At 56.3% G+C, this 19,405-nt stretch overlaps 1 protein-coding gene across 4 annotated transcripts in view; it reads left to right on the forward strand.

The window, feature by feature from the left end:
* PHACTR4 (phosphatase and actin regulator 4) overlaps window positions 1-19,405 on the forward strand; it is a 50,932-nt gene that overhangs the window by 21,129 nt on the left and 10,398 nt on the right. For 2 of the 4 annotated variants that reach the window (XM_029080929.1, XM_029080928.2), the window contains exons 3-6: window positions 14,593-14,766; window positions 15,359-15,439; window positions 16,986-17,135; window positions 17,425-17,850. In XM_029080929.1, coding sequence (XP_028936762.1) covers window positions 14,593-14,766; window positions 15,359-15,439; window positions 16,986-17,135; window positions 17,425-17,850 — 831 coding nt within the window. Of the gene's footprint in view, window positions 1-3,458; window positions 3,867-14,592; window positions 14,767-15,358; window positions 15,440-16,985; window positions 17,136-17,424; window positions 17,851-19,405 lie in introns of those variants that run through there. The other 2 variants (XM_029080926.2, XM_029080927.2) reach the window with 2 other exon arrangements.

Below are 19,405 nucleotides of genomic sequence, written 5' to 3' on the forward strand. Positions count from 1 at the left end.
TTCCACTCCTGCAGGCCTGCCCTGAAGGGCACATGGAAATTGTCATATCATCATCATCAGTGATATTGGTTGAGTGTTTATGCTGTGGAGAGCACTCTACTAAGCACTTGGGAGAGTACAACACACCAGAGTTGGTGGACACATTCCCTGCCCATCAGGAGCTCACAGTCTAAAGGAGAGGCAGGCATCAAAATAAATTATGAATATGCACATAAGTACTGTGGGGCTAGGGTGGGTGAATAAAGGGTACAGACCCAAGCGCGAGGGTGACGCAGAAGAGAGAGGGAGAAGGGGAAATGAGGGCTCAGTTGGGGAAAGGCCTCTTGGAGAGGATGTAATTTAATGACTATGAAGGTGAGGAGAGTGGTGGTCTGTCAGATATGAAGGGGGAGGGAGCTCCAGGCCAGAGGGAGGACTGGACTAGGGGTAGGTGGTGAAACAAACGAGATGGAGGTACAGAGAGTAGATTGGCAGTAGCGGAATCAAGTGGTTGGGCTGGGTTGTAGTCAGAGATCAGTGAGGTAAGATATTCAGTCATATTTATTGAGCATTTACTGTGTGCAAAGTACTGTACTAAGTGCTTGGGAGAGTACAGTATAACAACAAACAGACACATTCCTGCCCAGCACTAGCTCACAGTCTAGAGGGGGAGACGGACATTAATATAAGTAGATAAATAAATTACAGATTTATATGTATGTGCTGTGGGGATGGGAGGGAGGGTAAATGAAGGATCAAATAAGAGCAGTTCAGAAGGGAGAAGAGGAGAGGAGGGCTTAGTTAGTGAAGGCTTATTGGAGGAGATGTGCCTTCAGTGTAAGGCTTTGACGTAGGGGAGGGCAATTATCTGTCTGATAGGAAGGAGGGCATTCCAGGCCAGAGGTAGTATGTGGGCGAGAGATTGGCGGCAAGATAGATGAGATCGAGGTACAGTGAGAAGGTTAGCATTAGAGGAACGAAGATAGGAGGGGCCAAAGTGATTAAGTGGTGTAAGGCTGAGGGTAAGGAGTTTCGGTTTGATGCGGAGGTGGATGGGCAACCATTTGAGGTTCTTGAGTGTGGAGACGTGGAACAATGTTTTAGAACAAAGACTGGGCAGCAGAGTGAAGTTTCAATGCTGGGGGGGCGGACAAGAAGCAGAGAGGTCAGCAAGGAGGCTGATGCAGTAGTCAAAGTTGAATATAAGTGCCTGGATCAACGTAAAAGCAGTTTGGATGAAGAGGAAACTAAGTGTGAGCCCGTTATTGGGTAGGGATTGTCTCTATCTGTTGCCGAATTATACATTCCAAGTGCTTAGTACAGTGCTCTGCACATAGTAAGCGCTCAATAAATACTATTGGAAAGGACGGACTTTAGAGATGTTGTGAAGCTTGCTCTTGGGGCCTGAGGAATGGGAGAAACCCCCCACCCTCCTTCCCTCTCTCCCTCCTTCCTTCTCTCTTTCCCGCCCTCCTCCGCCCTCCCCGCCCCCCAAAATGTAGTGTTACCAGTTCGGGCACATATCTGTCAATGAGCAGAGAGTGTCTGAGTCAGTGTTTTGGATTCTTGTAATCCCTTTAGCTTGGGTGTAATTTAGGTTTCCTTTAGGAACCGGGACTCACTTCATCCCCCCAGAGAGCAGATCAGCTGCGCCTGCTGGTGCCAGGGTCCGCTTGCCGAGCCAGCGCTGGCCGGGATCCCTGAGCAAAGCTTGCAAAATGAGTAAAAACTCAACCCGGGTCTGCCAGGGACCACCAAGGTTCCCCCTGGGACACCAAAATGTTTTGATCTCTCCAAGCTGGGATTGTCATCTCCTCAACTCCCTGAAAGCTCTGGCCGGCGTACCATGGCACTGGAAACCAGAGCCGGGGAGGCATCAGTCCTATGGGGCTGGCTCCCACTGAACCCCCAGCTCTGCATCCTGGGATGGCCCGAGGCGATGAGGCCCACGGGCAGGATAGCCAGAACTCAGGGTGGAGGCACCCAGGACCGGTTTCAACTCCAAATCGGAGCTGAAGCCTGTGGGTAAGTGGAGGTCCCTCGCCATATTGCCCTCCCGGCAAACTGGCCCAAAGCCGACAGAACTCCATGGCGTCCTAGGAGCAGACACTGTTGGCCCATGCACCTGGAGTTTGAAAGACCCTCTGAACTGTGGCTTCGGATTCCTATAGGCGATACCGGGGAGGGGGCCCGTGGCCATAGGCCCACAGCCTCAGTCCAGGTCCCTTGGTTCCTTTGGAAGATTTGGCTCCCAGCTGAGGAGCGTAGAGGCTGAGGGGTCCCTCTGGTCTGAGGAAATGAAATCGTTCTGGTCGTGCGTGTTTGTGTGGGCTTGGTTTCTGCTGCCATGGACAGCTCTGTCTTTTGAAGCGAGCAAAGGTCAGCTCTTCCCCTTTCACCGGCAATGAAGTGGGGGGACCCCACCTCTCCTTAGCCTGACCCTACTCGCCTTCCGGGCTGGGTGGGTGGAAGCATTGGCTTGGGGGTGCAGATTTGGAGCTGGGCATTACTGAAGTGGGGCAGTGAGAGCGGGCAGCGAGCCTGTTTTGGACAGGGAAGACAGGGAGGGCTGCTTTCCCTCCTAGCAGGAAGGAAGGAAGTGAGCACAGGACCTGTCGGTGTTTATTCCTGGGGGACTCGAAGTACAATGTGTGTGTCCATGGCCTGCCTCCCCCGCCTCCACTCCCAGTGGGACCGTGTGCAGAGAGTGTGGGGCTCTCCGGGGCCAGGCTTGGGCCAAGGAGCATGGACCCGCCTCCGGACCTCCCCCTCACTGCAAACTCTCGCCCTTCTAACATCAGTTGCCGGGGGCCAGCTGGTCTCCCCAGGAGCCTTGCACGGGCTCAGAGGAGCTTCTGGCTTCATTTCTCTGCTCGAAGGCTGCAGACGGGAGCCCTGCTTGCAGTGTGGCCAAGCGGTGTCTTCAGGGATCTCCGGGCTGTGTTCTTCGTGGGTGATGGCAGTGCCTGCGCCGAGAGGGGCTCTGACTCGGGCTGTGGGAGGAACGGCCGCCTTTTTCCTCAGACAGTGGCTAAGACAGACCTCTCAGGGATCATCTGGTGAAATGATGTGAGGCTGGCCTTCTTGAGCCAGGACTTTCCTGTGTCCCTGTTCATGAAAAGTAGCTGGTAGGCCAGGAAGTCCAGAGGCACGCATGCGCTCGCGTGTGCGGTCGCTCTCTCTCTCTCTCGCTGTCTTTCTCCATCAACTTCTAGCAAACTGCCTTTGGTCAGAGTCAGGGGGGCGACATGGCCCACTGACCAAGGAGGACGGAGGGGCATGGCGTGCCAGAGAAACGGGTGCTGAACTGTGGGCCGGCCAGAGCTCGGTGTAATCGAGGCCACCGGAAGAGACTCTCCCCCGCCCCACCCCCTACCCTGCTGCCCCATCTCCCCGCCTGTTGGCCTCCTCGCCCCTCCCCTTCACCCCCGCCTCCGCTTCCCTCCGCCCTTGGCACCACCCTTTACTCTGCTCCCTGGGCTCGGAGCCTCCAGGGCGGTCCCAGCCCGCCTTGGTGGACGGGAAGAGTGGTGTTGATTATTTGGGTTAGGCAGCTCCACGACTATTATGCTGCCTGCTGTCTCCTCCCCTTCCTGAGCCTCAGCCCGCCACCGCTGTGAGTGCTGTGGAATGACAGGTATTCCCGCTCACCCAGGGCTGGCACGGACCTGGAGCCGGGGGAGGCCCTAGCTCCTGGGCTCCGGCAGCAGGAAGAGCACACGCCGCGCAGCTCGAGCGGCTCCCATGCCGCTTCCTGCCTCCCGGCCCTGACCCGGGACCGGGGCTGCCCTCTCCCTGCTCCGGTTCCCCCTCGGAGGCTGCACACTCCACCATGGGACAGGCTGCAGTGGCCAGCGTCTCCGGACCGGTCAGTCCAGCTGAAGTCGGTGAGTCACGGGAGCCAGGGTGGCTCCGACTTTCCCGGAGGGATTGGAAGGCAGCTGGTGGAGGCTCCCGCGGGGGCCTGAGGAGTCCCCAGCTGGGGTCTGGCCTCCGCCGCTGCTACGAACAAGTAGCGTCCGGAAGGAGGGCTGGAAGGTGGCTGGTGGAGGCTCCCTGGTGCCGGTGCCTGGCAGCAGGGTGAAAGAGAGCGGAGAACTCGGCTTTTTCTGGCCGGCTTCCTGACGGTGCACTCCAACGCCTCTCTGGAGCCCCAAGTCAGCCCCCACTTTCAGCCCCCTCTCCTGCCGGGTTCCCACAGAGCGGGGGCGGGCAGCAGGGCCAGGGTCGCAGGAGTTGCAGGTGGCCCCGAGTCCTCGCTTCGGGCCGGGGCCGGGACGCTATCTTGGTGGGTGGCAGGGCTGAGAGCCGGCACTGGGCTCCCAACCCCTCAACCCTGCTTGGCCGCCCGCTCCTGCTGCCTTGCCGTTGCTCTTCCTATGGAGACCCCCCCACCTCACCCGTGGGCCACAGGGCGCAGGGTGGACTTTGGTTCCTTGGAGCCCCGGGCCTGGTTCCTCTGCCTGGTTGTTATAGAAACCCCTCAAGGGCTGAGTGGCTAAGCCCAGGCAGGTGCGTTCGCCGAGCCCGCGACTGCTCTGGAGCTGCTGAGACAAGTCTCTCGCCGCTCACAAGCCGGCCAGAGAAGATGGAGCCGGGCAGGCCAGAAGGGCGGGCATTCTCAGTCCCTGGCTTAGAGGCCCAACAGTGGTTTCTCTGGGAGGAGGCAGGCAGGAAGGGACGGTGACACTGCACGTCCCATGACTGCTCCCGGAGGTGGGTGTGTGGGGGTGTGTGGGGGTGTTTTCAGGCCTGTCTCCCCAGAGTGTATTTGTGTGTGTGCAGTCCGTGTTCCTGGCTCGGGGGCCCGGCCGTCACCCGTGGTGAGTCAGCCTTACGGCTGAAACTCAAGCCGGGACTTGACTCACTCTCTTTCCGTCGCCAGGGCCGGTTGTCTCCCTCAGGTCACTTCTTAGGGCCCCTTGGGCCTCCCCCCCGGGACTTGGCCCAGTTCCGGCCAAAGCCAGTATTTCCTGCACAAGTAGAAGGAGAATCAGGTTGGGTGGCCACCGGAGTAACCCGTGGGTTACTACCGTGGGGGGCCCGTGAGCCCCAGGACTCCGGCAAGTCAGGGAGACCATCGGGGTTGCTGCAAGTGCAGGCAGGCTTTGGTTTGGGGACGGGTTCAGAGGCTTCCAGGCCAGCCGTCGGGCTGCATGGGGGTCACGGCTGTGGCCCCGGGCTGCAGGGCCTCTCCCCCCCACCTCCCAGTGCCTTCTCTTTGGGCTCCTGGAGACCCAAACGCTCCGGGCAGCACCATGGCGATAGCCGCCAAAGCCCAAATCTGACTCCAGGGGGCTGGAGGGAAATTGGAAAAGGCCTCCTGGAGGAGATGAAACCTCAGAAGGGCCTTGAGGATGGAGAGAGCGGTGGTCTGTCAGATGGGATGTGGGAGGGAGTTCCGGGCAGGAGGGAGGGTCTGAGCAATGTTCTGATGACATGCCACCCTTTTTTCCTCCCCTCCTGCTGTCTGTGCCTGGGGGCTGTACCATCCTGGCCCTGTGACCCAGCTGGGGACAGGTAGTAAGAAGAGGTCAGGGACAGCAAGGGGTTGTCATGTCGGGATCTCCCTAAGAACCCTGACCAACTTGAAGTTTTGTGTGGCTCATGGCCTCTGGGCCCATCTTCAGGCCATTTCTGGGGTCTGGCAGCTGTTGACTTGGCCCATTGCTACCCTCTTCCTCTCCCCTACCCCGGCCCTGCCACTGCCTTTGCAACTTTGTCCCAGTCTTCATCGTGCTTGAGGCCTGGTGAGGGAGCTCAGACAGAGACTTGCCATGGTTCTGTCTTGGTCTGCTTCCAGGCCCTGGCCCTCCCCTTCTCAGCTCTGACCCAAGGGGGCCATTACCCTGCTGCTGCCTTGGGCATGCCCCGGATCCCAAGGGCTGAGAGTCCATTCACAGCCAGGCTGGCAGCCTGGGTCCTGGCTATTTCTCCGGATGTCCCCCAGGACATGATTCTGCCCCTGAACTGCGACTCTTCCAGAGGGCAAGGGCCAGCTGGGGCTGCCAGCCCAGCCAATTGGACCCAATCCCTTAGTTGTGGGAACCCCAACCCAGTCTATGATCCCTGGCCAACAGAGCAGCTGTGGGGCTCCTGAGAGGGTTCCTGAATTGAATGGGGTGAGCGGCCCAAGCCCCTCCTTGGAGAAGTGCGCCCCAGCACTTTGCATGGACACCCTCTGGGGACCTCCTTTCCCCAGGAAATGGGCATGGGCCCCCCTTCTTGGGACTCGAGTCCCAGGTGGGCAGCTCTGACCATGAGCAGTGATGTGCCAGAAGGGGAGCTGGCCCCTGCCCGCAGTTGGACAAGGAAAATGATTAGGGATTGGAAAGATAATAATAATAATAATGTTGGTATTTGTTAAGCGCTTACTATGTGCCGAGCACTGTTCTAAGCGCTGGGGTAGACATAGGGGAATCAGGTTGTCCCACGTGGGGCTCACAGTCTTAATCCCCATTTTACAGATGAGGGAACTGAGGCACAGAGAAGTTAAGTGACTTGCCCACGGTCACACAGCTGACAAGTGGCAGAGCTGGGATTCGAACTCATGAGCCCTGACTCCAAAGCCCATGCTCTTTCCACTGAGCCACGGATGAGCCTCCTGGCAGGCGCTCTGGGCTCTAGACCTGAAGAAATGTGACCACTCTGGGCTCCTAGTAGGTGCTCTGGATTCTAAGTCTGGAGCTACTTGAATGCTCCAGAATTTGCCTGGTTAACGCAGAGTTCCTGGCAAACCATGAGGGTCTTAACTCTACCCAAGAAATTCTGGAAGTAAAACCTATTTTTGGTGAGGGATTCAGGGCTGCCCAGACCCCTGGTGGAAGAGTAGTAGCTGTGTAGTTATCGTCAAAGTATTTGAGCACTCTGGGTGCCGGGCACTATACTGAACATGTGGGAAAGTAGATCAGAAGTACAAGATGCTTTCCATGCCCACAAGAAGCTCCCAGTCTAATGGGGAAGCAGGAAAAGATTTCTAAAAACAGTAAGGGCATAAATAAATTGACTGGCCAATTGATCATACGTGCATAAGTGCCGAGGGAGGGTGTAGGTAAATCAATGTGCCTGATGGTTTGCTGAGATTTGCTGATGAGTTGGGAGTTAATTGGGGATGTTTTTTAGCAGGATGTGGGGCGTTTAGGAAGGTATTGATGGTGAGGAGGTCTGTTGGATTAGGGTGGGGAGCTCTAGGTTCAGGGAACAGCCTGAGCCTTGAGGGGACGGCAGTGAGAGAGGCGAGAGCGAGGCATGGTTTGAGAAGTTTGACTTGGAAGGAATGAAGAGAGTGAGCTCGAAAATAGCCGGTGATGAGGACACAGGGAAGCAGCATGGCCTAGTGGAAAGAGCACAGGCCAGAGAGTTAGAAGGCCTGGCTACGAATACCGGATCTGCCTGTTGCCTGCTGTGTGACCTTGGGTGAGTCACTTCCCTTCTCTGGGCCTTAGTGTCCTCATCCGTAAAATGGGAATCAGATATCTGCTCTCTCCCTCCTACACAGACCGTGAACCCCATCTGGGACAGGGACCGTGTCGGAGCTGTTTATCTTGTATCTTACCCCAGGGCTTGGTACAGTGGTTGGTACTAAGTAAGCGCTTAACAAATACCACAATTATTAGCTAGGTAAACCTGGGAGAGCTGATGGTGGAAAGTCTGGCGCCGAATGGGAGGAGCGTTTAGTTGATGAGAAGGACAATGGGAGGGGAGCAGGGGGGATGGAGAAGGAACAGTAGTTCCTCTCGTTCCTCCTCGTCGGTTCCAGCAGCTTCTCTTCTGGAGACGAGAGAGGACGGGCGACAGTCCTGGAAGCAGAATGGCCTAGTGGATAGAGCCCGGGTTTGAGAATCAGAAGGACCTGATTTCTAATCCTAGTTAATAATAATAATAATGTTGGTATTTGTTAAGCGCTTACTATGTGCCGAGCACTGTTCTAAGCGCTGGGGTAGACATAGGGGAATCAGGTTGTCCCACGTGGGGCTCACAGTCTTAATCCCCATTTTACAGATGAGGGAACTGAGGCACAGAGAAGTTAAGTGACTTGCCCACAGTCACACAGCCGACAAGTGGCAGAGCTGGGATTCGAACTCATGAGCCCTGACTCCAAAGCCCGTGCTCTTTCCACTGAGCCACGCTGTAGTTCTGCCTCTTGTCTGCTGAGTGACCTTGGGAAAGTCACTTAACCTCTGTGTCTCAGTTACCGCATCTGTAAAATGGAGATTAAGAATGAACCCATGCGGGACTGGGACTATGTCCAGCATGATAAACTTCTATCAATCCCAGTGCTTAGAATGGTGCCTGACACCTAGAAAGTGTTTAACAATACCATGACCATTATTATTAGAGAAACAGAGTGGCTCAGTAGAAAGAGCACGGGCTTGGAGTTAGAGGTCATGGGTTCTAATCCCAGCTCCGCCTCTTGTCAAGTCTGTGACTCTGGGCAAGTTACTTCTCTGTGCCTCAGTTACTTCATCTGTAAAGTGGGGATTAAGACTGTGAGCCCTACGTGGGGCAACCTGATTACCCTATATACCCCCGGTGTTTAGAACAGTGCTTGGCACACAGTAAGCACTTAACAAATAATACCATAGTCATTATTAGTAGTAGTAGTAGTAGTAGTAGTATTAACAGGAGTTCAGCTGAATTTAACTGCCCAGGCTCTCTAAACTCACTTAGTCGGCCACGCACGGTGCCTGGAGCCACAGACCAGCCTTCAGCCCAGTGCCTCGCTGCAGGCCCTGGCGAACCGCATCTGAGCCGGGAGAAAAAAAGCACACCTCACCGGGGAAGACCGGGAAGGGAGTGCTCAGCCAGGATCCCTGATTTGGGCCGGGGAGGCCGTAGGCCGGGCGCCCAGGCCCGCCAGCACAGGAGACGCCAAACTGTAATTTCGTAGTCAGCTTGTCTCTCCCACTGTCGCCCAGAGCCCCGAGCTTTCAGCCCTGGAACACGTTTCTCCGGTTGCCCGTGGCCACGTGACTCCAAGAGAAAGGTGTTTTTCTTGGACCACATGACCGCAGAGCCACAGCCCGTGTAGTCCACCTAGTTTTCCCTGCATCGAGCTGGGCCAGTGGGATGTGGGGGCTTCTCGTCCAAATATAGCCTGACATCCACACTCCTCCTGGAGTTCCAGGGAATCCCAGATCAGGGATCCAGTCAGTCAGTCGATCAGTTGTATTTATTGAGCACTTACCGTGTAGAGAGCTGTACTAAGCACTTGAGAGAATACAGTATAACAGAGTTGGTAAACACGTTCCTTGTCCACAACAAGCTTATAATCCAGACGGGGAGACAGACATTAATGTCAATGAATGAATTATAGATATGTACTTAAGTGCTCTGGGGCTGAGGAAGGGTTGAATAAGGGTGCATACACCAGCCAAGGTTGGCCGGTCACTGACACCCACCCTCTCTCCTGGGACCTGTTCCAGTTCCGTAGCCCCAGACCGGAAGCAGCCCAAGCCGAGCAAAGTAATGAACGGTCCAGCAGCCCAGGGCTTGCTCCTGCTTGTGGCTGGGCCATGGCCGGGGTTGGGAGGGCACTTCCCAGAGAGATAAGCAGACAGACAAAATAGTGTCGATGGAGAGTTTTAGTTCCTGAACGTGATGCTTTGATGGCGAAAGCGTCAGTAGCCAGCTCTCCAGGCAGGGGGTTTCCAGAAACTGAAGCCTGAGGCCTCGGCTGGGTCCTTCCTCCACCTCTTGTCCGCCAGCCCACCCTGGCTGCCCGCAGTGTCTGGGGAAATGGAATTCTGCTGTTTTCGTCCCAACTAAAGGTCTTCGGGGTGCTTGGGAAGGGGAAACTGTCTGGCCTGCGTGTGGGCCAGCTTGAGGGTCTGCCTGAGGACCTGCTCCCCTCCGGCTCGAAGTTGGAGTCAGTCAGTCGTATATGGTCTTTCAGTGTGCAGAGCACTGTGCTAAGAGCTTATGAAAGTACAGTATAACAATAAATAGACAAATTCTCTGTGCACAGTGAACTTATAGTCGTGAGGCCGGAGGGAGGCAGACATTAAAGTACAGATGTGTACATAAGTGCTGTGGGACTGGGAGGGAGGTCGAATAAAGGGAGAAAAGGCGACACAGAAGGGAGTGGGAGAAGAGGGAAGGAGAGCTTAGTCAGGGAAGGCCTCTTGGAGGAGAAATGCCTTCAATAAGGCTTTGAAGTGGGGTAGAGTAATTGTCGGATATGAGGGGAACAGCGTTCCAGGCCAGAGGCAGGACGGGGGCGAGAGGTCGGTAGCTAGATAGACAAGATCGAGGTACAGTGGGAAAGTTGGCATTAAAGGAGTGAAGTGTGCAGGCTGGGTTGTAGTGGGAGAATGGTAAATTAGGCGGGGGCAAGGTTCAAGAGCACAAGGTCCTAGAGTGTCCTTTGCCTGAGGCAACTGTCTAGCGCCTCCCCCCTCCCCATCCCATCATGCCAAGCACTCCAGATTTCCTCTAGGGGCAAGGGGGCTGATAATAATAACGGTGGTATTTGTTAAGCACTTACTATGTGCAAAGCCCTGTTCTAAGCGTTGGGGGATACAAGGTGATCAGGTTGTCCCACGTGGGGCTCTCAGTTTTAATCCCCATTTTACAGATGAGGTAACTGAGGCACAGAGAAGTTAAGTGACTTGCCCAAAGTCACACAGCTGGCAAGTGGCAGATCCGGGATTAGAACCCACGACCCCTGACTCCCGAGCCCGGGCTCTTTCCAGGGGCTGCTTGTGAGCGGCAGCCTCCCTCTTGGTCCAGCCCTCCCATCCCTTTCAGGTGGGTCCCGGCCAGCGAGTTGGCAGCAGGGCCTGGGAGCGGCGGGCGCTCCTCCCTCATAGTCACCCACGCGCGACCAGCGTGTCTTGACTTGGTGAGTGGGCTGTGTGAATCCGATCTTACCTACAGCCTGCAAGGCTGGAGCCCAGAGCCCGGAGCCCACTCTCCAGTGGGAACCCCTCCTCCACCTGGGCGGTCAGTGCCTGCACAACCCATTGGTGGGAGGAGGCACCTGGAGCAAACAGCAGCAGCCCTTTCTTCTTTGGCAGCTGACCTCCTGGAGGAAAGGCCCCGGCCAAAGGGGCCAAAGAGGCTGAGGGTCTCCTCTACTAGCAGCCGTCATGTTTATAAGTAGGTTGGTGTTCTCCGCCCCGACTCTTTCCTTCTCTCCTTCCACCTACTTGAGACCAGTATCTACCATCTTCAGTCCTGAGACCCCGCCCAGAGGAGCTCGGCTTCCCCTCCCCGCTCCCCGCGGGCCCTCTCGGTGGTTCCATTCCTGGGAAGCCTGGGGCGACAGGCGGTCCGGTCACCTGCGACGCTTCCTCCGACTGGTGCTTGGTCTCCCTGTTCAGACAGAAGGGTGGAGAAGGGTGCCAGCAGGCCAGAGTCAGCTCTGAGCACCCTGACCTGGCGGGCCCCCTTGCTGTGTCCCCAAGAACCCACAGCCTCATCTCTGAGTGCCCAAGATGCCCTTCCTCTGCTGGGGCAGTTGCTTTCTCTGGGCAAATCGGCCCCCAGTGCCAGACCCCTTTCCTGGGAGGCCTGATGGGTGAGGGGGAAGGTCCAGTGGGATCTAGGGTCAGAGTTTGTCAACTATGCATCTGTCTGCCAAATACCTGCCATCAGCTGGCTCCTGGTCCCCGGCATACCTGGCTCCACTGGCTCCCGGTCTAGAGAAAGAGGCTCTGATTGGACATCGGGCACTCCCTTCCTACAGAGCCAACGACGGTGGTCCCAATATGTCTTCCACAGAAGCCACTGATCTTGGGCAGGGGCAGAGAGTTATCTGGGAGTGGGGCTGAGCTGTGAGCCACTGGAACCGGGACTACTTGGGACTGGGGCCGGGGCTGCGGTGGGTCGGGGAGTCCTTGGCAGGGAGGATCAGAGGGGCTTTAGAATCATGGGAGCGGGGTGGGGAAGAGCACAGCTAGTGGGGAGGGAGAGAAACTTTTGAGGGTGGGCAGAAGTTGGCGATGACCACCCCACAGCCAAGAGAAGCAGCGTGGCTCATTGGAAAGAGCACGGGCTTTGGAGTCAGGGCTCACGAGTTCGAATCCCAGCTCTGCCACTGGTCAGCTGTGTGACTGTGGGCAAGTCACTTAACTTCTCTGTGCCTCAGTTCCCTCATCTGTAAAATGGGGATGAAGACTGTGAGCCCCACGTGGGACAACCTGATTCCCCTGTGTCTACCCCAGCGCTTAGAACAGTGCTCGGCACATAGTAAGCGCTTAACAAATACCAACATTATTATTATTATTAATACTGTTAGGCTCAACTCATTCTGGTTTAGATTTAGAAAGCAATCTCTGAGGGAATATGTGGGGAAGTACGTGGAGTACAGAGAAATATCCAGCGTCTCTGCTGCGTTTGCCCAGAGTTCAGCTTGGGTCACGGTTGGTCTTTCCCAGAGAGGAATTTAAACCACGCCTATCCCGGTGTCCCCATGTGGTAATCAATCAGTTGTATTATTTAGCACTTAATTGAATTCTGTTCTAAACCCTGCAGTATAATACAGTGGCTGGTATGGCGTGATTCCTCCTCCCCCGCCACCCCCCCAAAACTCCCTCAGCACTTATGTGTATATCTGTAATTTTAGTTTTTTGTATTGATGTCTGTCTCCCCGTCTCTAGACTGTGAGCTCATTGTGGGCAGGGATTGTTATTGCTTTTTGTTCTGTTGTTCTTTCCCAAGTGCTTAGTACAGTGCTCTGCTTACAGTAAGCACTTAATAAATACAATTGAAAGAATGAATGATCCCTGCCCTCAAGGATCTTATAGTCTAGAGGCAGACATTAAAATAATTTACAGACAAGGGAATTAGCAGAATATGAGGTTTTATACATAAGTGCTATAGGCCTGGGGGGTCAGATAAATCTTAAGCGCATAGGGGGTACAGCTCCAAGTGAACAGGTGAAGCAGAGGACAACTGGTAGGGGAAATAAGGGCTTAGTCGGGAAAGGGAGATGTGATTTTTAGGAGGGTTTTGAAGTAGAGGAGAGTGGTGCACTGTCATATATGAACGGGGATGGGTGGAGTTCCAGACCAGAGGAAGAATGTAAACAAAAGGAAGGCAGTGAGACCGGCAAGATCAAGGGACAGTCGTTGGTTGGCATTCGAAGAGCAAAGTGTGCAGACAGGGCTGTAGAGATCAGCAAGGTAAGGTAGGAGGACGAGAGCTGACTGAGGGTCTTAAAGCCGACGGTAAGGACTTCTGGTTTCTTCCTGTTTTCAGTAAGCTCCTGATAGGCAGGGATCGTGTTTACCAACTTTGTACTCTCCCAAGTGCTGCATAAAGTGCTCTTCTTACAGTAACCACTCAGTAAATACCATTCATTTGATCCTATTTGATATGGGGTGGATAGGCAACCATGGATGTTCTTGAGTGGGGAAACATGCACTGAACGGTTTTGTAGGAAAATGAAACAGGCAGCAGAGTGAAGTTTGGAGTGGAATGGGGAGAAACAGGAGGTAGAGAGGTCAGCAAGGAGGCTGGAGGAATAATCAAATAAGGATAGGATAAGTGCTTGGAGCAGGGTGGAGATGGTTCGTCCCCTGGCTCAAATGTCTGTTCCCCATGATACCTTCTGAACAGATGACCCTTGTAGGGCATCTGGAACTCAGGCAAGCTTGGAGATGTTCACAGGGTGTGGATAGCTCTTCACCAGAGGGAATTAGAACTGCAGCGGCTTCAGTGGCTGTGATGGGTGGTTGCCCTCTAATTGAGGTGGTTGCCTGGCAGTGCACCAGTGCCTCTGTCTTCTGAGGCTCGATGGGGCAGTGGCGCAGAACTAACATTCGCAGAAAGATTATATGAGTGGAGAGACCGGCTAGGCAGTTGTGGCTCGGGAGTTTGGGAGTTCCTAAGGTCAGGGCTAAAGCCCATCTCCAAGTGCCTCGGCGTTGGGGCACTGGCCACAGGGCAGTGATGTGGCTGGGGCAACAGAGAGCTGCTTTTCTTTCTGAGAACAAGGAAAACTGGAGCTCACATGGGCCAGCGGCCAAAATTGGGGCCGGAAGTTTGGGACTGTGAGTCCGGTCTCTCTTCCTGCTTGCCTTGGGCAGCAAGCTTGGGCAGAGAAGCAGGGGAGGGTGACTCTGCTCTTCCCTCTTCTCTGTTCATGGCCCCTGCCCGCAGGAGTGAGAATTTCTCCAAACAAACCTGATAAGCCTGAATCTTCCCTTACTGCATGCTTTTGGGCCTCCCCTCTTCCATGAGAGTCTGCCTTTAGAGCCAGCGTGGCCGCCACCTCCGCCCCCCAGGTCTGGGCCCCAGACTTTGAGTGTGGCTTCCTCCAGGAGTGTTTCTGCCCAGTCTCAGGTGGGGTCCTTTCTGTCTTCCCACTGTCCTTGCCTCTCCCCTTGGCCACCCCCTCCTCCCAGGAGCAGAAGCTGCTGCAGTTGTGTCCTACCCAGCCGGTGGGGCTCAATGTCTAGGAGGGCCTGCCTGCCCGAGCCATGTCCATAACCTGGCTCGAGAATGTCTCCCCAGGGACGGCATGGGGCTGGGTGGCCCGTGCCCCTGGAGGGTTCCCTCCCCTGACTCAGTCCTGCCCATTTGCAGCCGGAACAGCCTCGGGCAGGGAAGGTCATGGGCTAGGTCACCGCTGACCATTCTCGCTCTCTCTCCACTGTGGCCCCGCAGGGGAGGAGGCTGACCGACCCCGGCCGGAGCTGGGCATGGGTGTGGACGGCAGGGAGTCGGGGGACACTACGCCGCCCACCAAGAGGAAGAGCAAGTTCTCCGGCTTCGGCAAGATCTTCAAGCCATGGAAATGGCGGAAAAAACGGAGTGACAAGTTCAAGGAGACTTCGGAAGGTAGGAGCCCCAGTATGGCGCGGGGTCTCGTCCTCTCATTTACCGTCGGGGAAGTGACCCCCAGTGCTCTCTGTACTTGCCTTCCACTGTCCTCCCTTTGCCCCCTCTTCTACTCCCTGAGCAGGATGCAAACAACCAAGTGGCTAAGGAATCTGAGTTTACTCCTGTGGGGGCCATAGCTGCTGCCACAGCCGGCCAGAAGTCCCATTGCTGGCCCCCAGACTTGGCCCTTTCACATTGCTCTTTTTACCTAGCTCAGGTGCATGGCTTCCAGCCCAGACCCCTGGAAACCCTTCCCCAAGAGTCTGAGGTGCAGAATCCAGAAGGCTGTAGAAATGGTTCTTCATGGAGCAGGGGTCCTGCCCCAGGCGCAGTGCCTGGGCCCTCCCCCTCCTTCCTGCTTTCCCCCCATCCAGCCACCCCACAGCCATTCCCCTGTCTGCCTCTATAGGCTTCCTCCCCCTCTCCTTCTCTGGTTCCTTCTGCAAAGAGGAACTCGAGCCCCTGAATTCTTCCAACCAAGGCCCCAGCAGCTGAAGAGTCGGGCCGAACCCCGTCCTGATCTGTGTGTGGTTTTCCAATTTGTTCTCAGTTTTAGAGAGGAAGATCTCCATGCGGAAGCCGAGAGAAGAGCTGGTCAAGAGGGGGGTGCTTTTAGAAGACTCCGAGCCGAGTAAGTTGGGAATGAACAGCACCCCCCCACCATGGGGCTTTGGGGCCTTTCTCCCACCGCCCCCATCCCCCGGTGGGGCTTTGGTGTGATCCACCCTGTGGGGCTTTGAAGTTGACCCTGGTTTCAGGCTCCAGGAAGCCCTGTCTTTGCTGAAGGGAAATGGTTCCAATAGGAGGGTGACTCAGTTCCTTTGCGTTTGGCTCTTTTAAAGAGATGAGGAATCACTCTTGCCCTCCTCAGCTCTCCCACTTCCTGGCCACCCTTCCTCACCTCTTACAGGGAGAGAGCTGGGTGGGGTCTCCTATATTGAAATCCTCCCTATGGGTGGGTTGGGGGTGGGGTTGTGGAAGGAGGGCTGGATGTGGCTCATTTGAATCAGTCATTAGAATTGACCGTTCACTGGATGCAGAGCACTATACTCGGTGCCGCTGGTCGGGGGAGGGGAGAAGTACAGTAGAGTTAGCAGTCGTGACATCGAGGAGCTTCCGGTCTCACTGGGGAGAACGACGCTAGAAGAGAGAGCCTTTCAGAGCAGCTGGAGGTTGGGACCGAGGGACAGGGTGCCCCTGGGACCGCTGGACTGCTGGCAGGTTTGGGCATTCTAGAGGCAAAAGCAGAGGGGCCGACTTGTCATTTTGAGCTCGGGGGTAGGGATTTTAAGGGGACAAATGAGGACTGGGAGGGGACAGGCTTTGAAGAGCTTGGGTTTTTTCAGACACTTGGGATGAGCAAGTGAAGCCGCGTGGCTCAGTGGAAAGAGCATGGGTTTGGGAGTCAGAGGTCATGAGTTTGAATCCCGGCTCTGCCACTTGTCAGCTATGTGACTGTGGGCGAGTCACTTCACTTCTCTGTGCCTCAGTTCCCTCATCTGTAAAATGGGGATTAAGACTGTGAGCTTCACGTGGGACAATCTGATTACCCTGTATCTACCCCAGCGCTTAGGACAGTGCTCTGCACATAGTAAGCGCTTAACAAATGCCAACATTATTATGAGCAAATCTGGAAGTCCAGTGGACCCAGCCTTGGGGGCCGTCTCCCCCATTGCCCCATGGAGGGAGCACTGGTGGGCAGAAGTGACAGTATGCTTTGAGCACCCCAAAGGGCCAGACAGTCAGTCATATTTATTGAGCTCTTACAGTGTGCAGAGCACTGTACTAAAGTGCATGGGAGAGTACAACATAACAGTGTAACATATACTGTCCCTGCTCATAACGAGCTTACAGTCTAGAAAGTAGTCCATGACCCCCGCCCTCACCCACTGAGGCCAGCGGCCCAGCAGACAGTCGCTTATTTCCCTATTGGGGGCTAAAGGTCATTCTGAATCCACCCAGGCTCCTCCCAGTTCAAGGCCGGCAGGCCCAGCTGGAAAACCAGCTCACACAGTCCAGTCATCACAAGGCACTGCTGGCGCTCTTTCTCCCGCTTGCCCGCTCTTTCTTTCTCCCCAACAAAATGCCCTGCACACGCGTGTGTGTTTGTGTATATGTGTGTGTCTGTCCATCCATCCATCCCCGGGATCTCGGCCCTCACCTCTGCTTCCTGGCAGGCGGCGAGGATTCGGTCAAGCTCAGCTCCACCACAGTAAAGAATGGCCACATGGTCCCCTTGGGCACCCTGGGACAGCTGGAAGATGATGCTGCTGCGGCAGTGACCCTCAGGAAGCCCAGCCCAGCCCCGGAGCCACGGAAAAGGCCAGGTGAGGGGAAGGGCAGGCTGGGCCTGGCCGGTCTTGTTCGAGGGCCCCCGGGAGGTGCCGCCAACACCGGGGCGTCAGAACCAAACGGGGAGCGGCATGGGATTGACGGGCTCTAGTCTTCTGCCGGCCCCGTGGCAGTGGTGCCTGATTGCCGCCTCACATTGCCCCCCACAGAAGAATTGGGCATGAGGGTGGTTTGGGGAAGCGAGCGTCCCGGGTCGTCAACCCTGGGGCATATCCCACTGTGTTACCGCTGTACTGGTGAGTCTCCTTCCTCCAAAAACCATAGGCCTCTTTCCAGGCTCGTCTGGGAGTCGGCCCAGTTCTGAAGTGGAGCCCGGACCAGAGCACGCCCCCAAGCAGCCTCTGCTCCTGCCCAAAAGGCCTTTGTCCTCCTCTCACGAGACAAGCAACGACCCGGGGAAGGACGACCCCTCCGCGGGCAGCGCCCCGAGACCCATTGCCACCGCCTCCTCTGCCTCCTCGTCCACCTCCTCTGTCTCCTCATCCTCTGCCTCCACCTCCTGCCCAGCACCTGCTGTCACCTCTGCTGCCTCAAGCCTCGCCGCCCCGACCCCGGCCCCCCGGACTCTGCCTGCCGCCCTTCCCTGCGCCCCTTCTAACACCACCCTGAGCCTGCCACCCACGGCCCCCTCCAAGCAGCCCCCTGTGCCTCCCCCGAAGCCGGCCAACAGGAACAGCAACCCCAGCATCGGTAGGTGCTTCCACGGTGCCCATGGCCCGACCAGGCCAGTTTCATTCCCCGGAGGGCGGCGCTGCCACTCTTGACTTTGCCTAGGGTGGGGGCAGGTAATCCCCATCTCGCTGAGGGGCCTGAAGAGAGGGATGGGGTCAGGGAGTCTTGCTGAGCCCATCACCCCTCCAAAGAGTCGAATTCTTTTGTCTCAACCTGCCACAGTCAGTTCGGTCAATCGGTCGAGGACCTCCTGGATACAGAATGCTCTATTAAGGGCTTGAGAGTAGTGGGGTAAGGAGACCAGTCCCTGCCCACAGGAAGTTTATCATCTAGGGACAGAGTATATAAGGGACAGCTGTTGGGGTCCAAGGGCTGGTGAGCTTTCAGTTCGGTGGTGCCAGGAGGGACTGGGGCCACCCAAGTTGGGTGCGCCGGACTCGCCCTAGACCGTGGGCCACCAGGGTCTGGTGCGTTCAGGAGCTTGCATCAGAGTGGTCTTGGAGGGGAATGAGGCTGCCTTGGGAGGGAGATGGCGGCGAGGATCGGGGACCCCTGGGCCACCCTATGGGGAGGGGCAAAGAGAGACTGTACAATTTTCACTCTACCCTTCCTCTGATCCCTAAACCGGTCCCCATCCCACGTGCCACACATTCTCCCCCCGCCCCCAGGGGAACCGAGGGGTGCCAGCCAGCACTTGGAATGCCCGCATCTGGAGGTGGTTTGGGCATGGATCTGCCAGCCTGGCTGGGGGTGATTTTCTCACACAGGCCTCTCTTTCCCCGTCCCATACATGCCCCGTGGCCTCTCCATCTCCCCAGCTTCAGGCTACTCCCCCATTGACCCTGCTCGCCTCCTCAGGTGCCCCCCACTGGCTCTGCTGCCCATCCCGGCAGCATTGTGTGAGGGAACTACATCCCCGAGCCTCCTTAAACAAGCGTGGCTCAGTGGAAAGAGTGCAGGCTTGGGAGTCAGAGGTCACGGGTTCTAATCCCGGCTCCGCCACTCGTCAGCTGTGTGACCTTGGGCAAGTCACTTAACTTCTCTGTGCCTCAGTTACCTCATCTGTCAAATGGGGATTAAAAAAGAACGGTGAGCCCCATGTGGGACAACCTGATCACCTTGTATCCCCCAGTGCTTAAAGCAGTGCTTTGCACATAGTAAGCGCTTAACAAATACCACAATTTATTTTATTTATTTATCTCCCTTTCTCCCGGCCTGGCCTGTGGCCAGGGAGGATGGTAGGGGCTACCGAGGGGTCTGAAACTGAAAAAGAGTGGAGACCGCTGGCCACAGGTTCTCTGCATAACTGCATCTGGCTGGGGCCTTGGGGAGTGGCCCCGGGGTTCCACGACCCAGGTGCTCTGCTGCTGCTGTAGCCCCTTGGGGTCAGGAGGCTGAGGTCCCCCACATTCCTCGGGCTGAGACTGGGCTCGGGGTCAGGCCACCCCTAGCACTAGTAGTCAGCGAGCGTCGGGAGCGGTGAATCGGCCCGAGACCTATTAAGCCACCAGGGCTGGAGCCGGGGTTGCAGGTACTCGTTTCCCATGCCCTGTGGGTGGATGGACAGCAAGCG

Source organism: Ornithorhynchus anatinus, chromosome 16 (genome assembly GCF_004115215.2).
Source record: "Ornithorhynchus anatinus isolate Pmale09 chromosome 16, mOrnAna1.pri.v4, whole genome shotgun sequence".
NCBI classification, from domain to species: Eukaryota; Metazoa; Chordata; class Mammalia; order Monotremata; family Ornithorhynchidae; genus Ornithorhynchus; species Ornithorhynchus anatinus.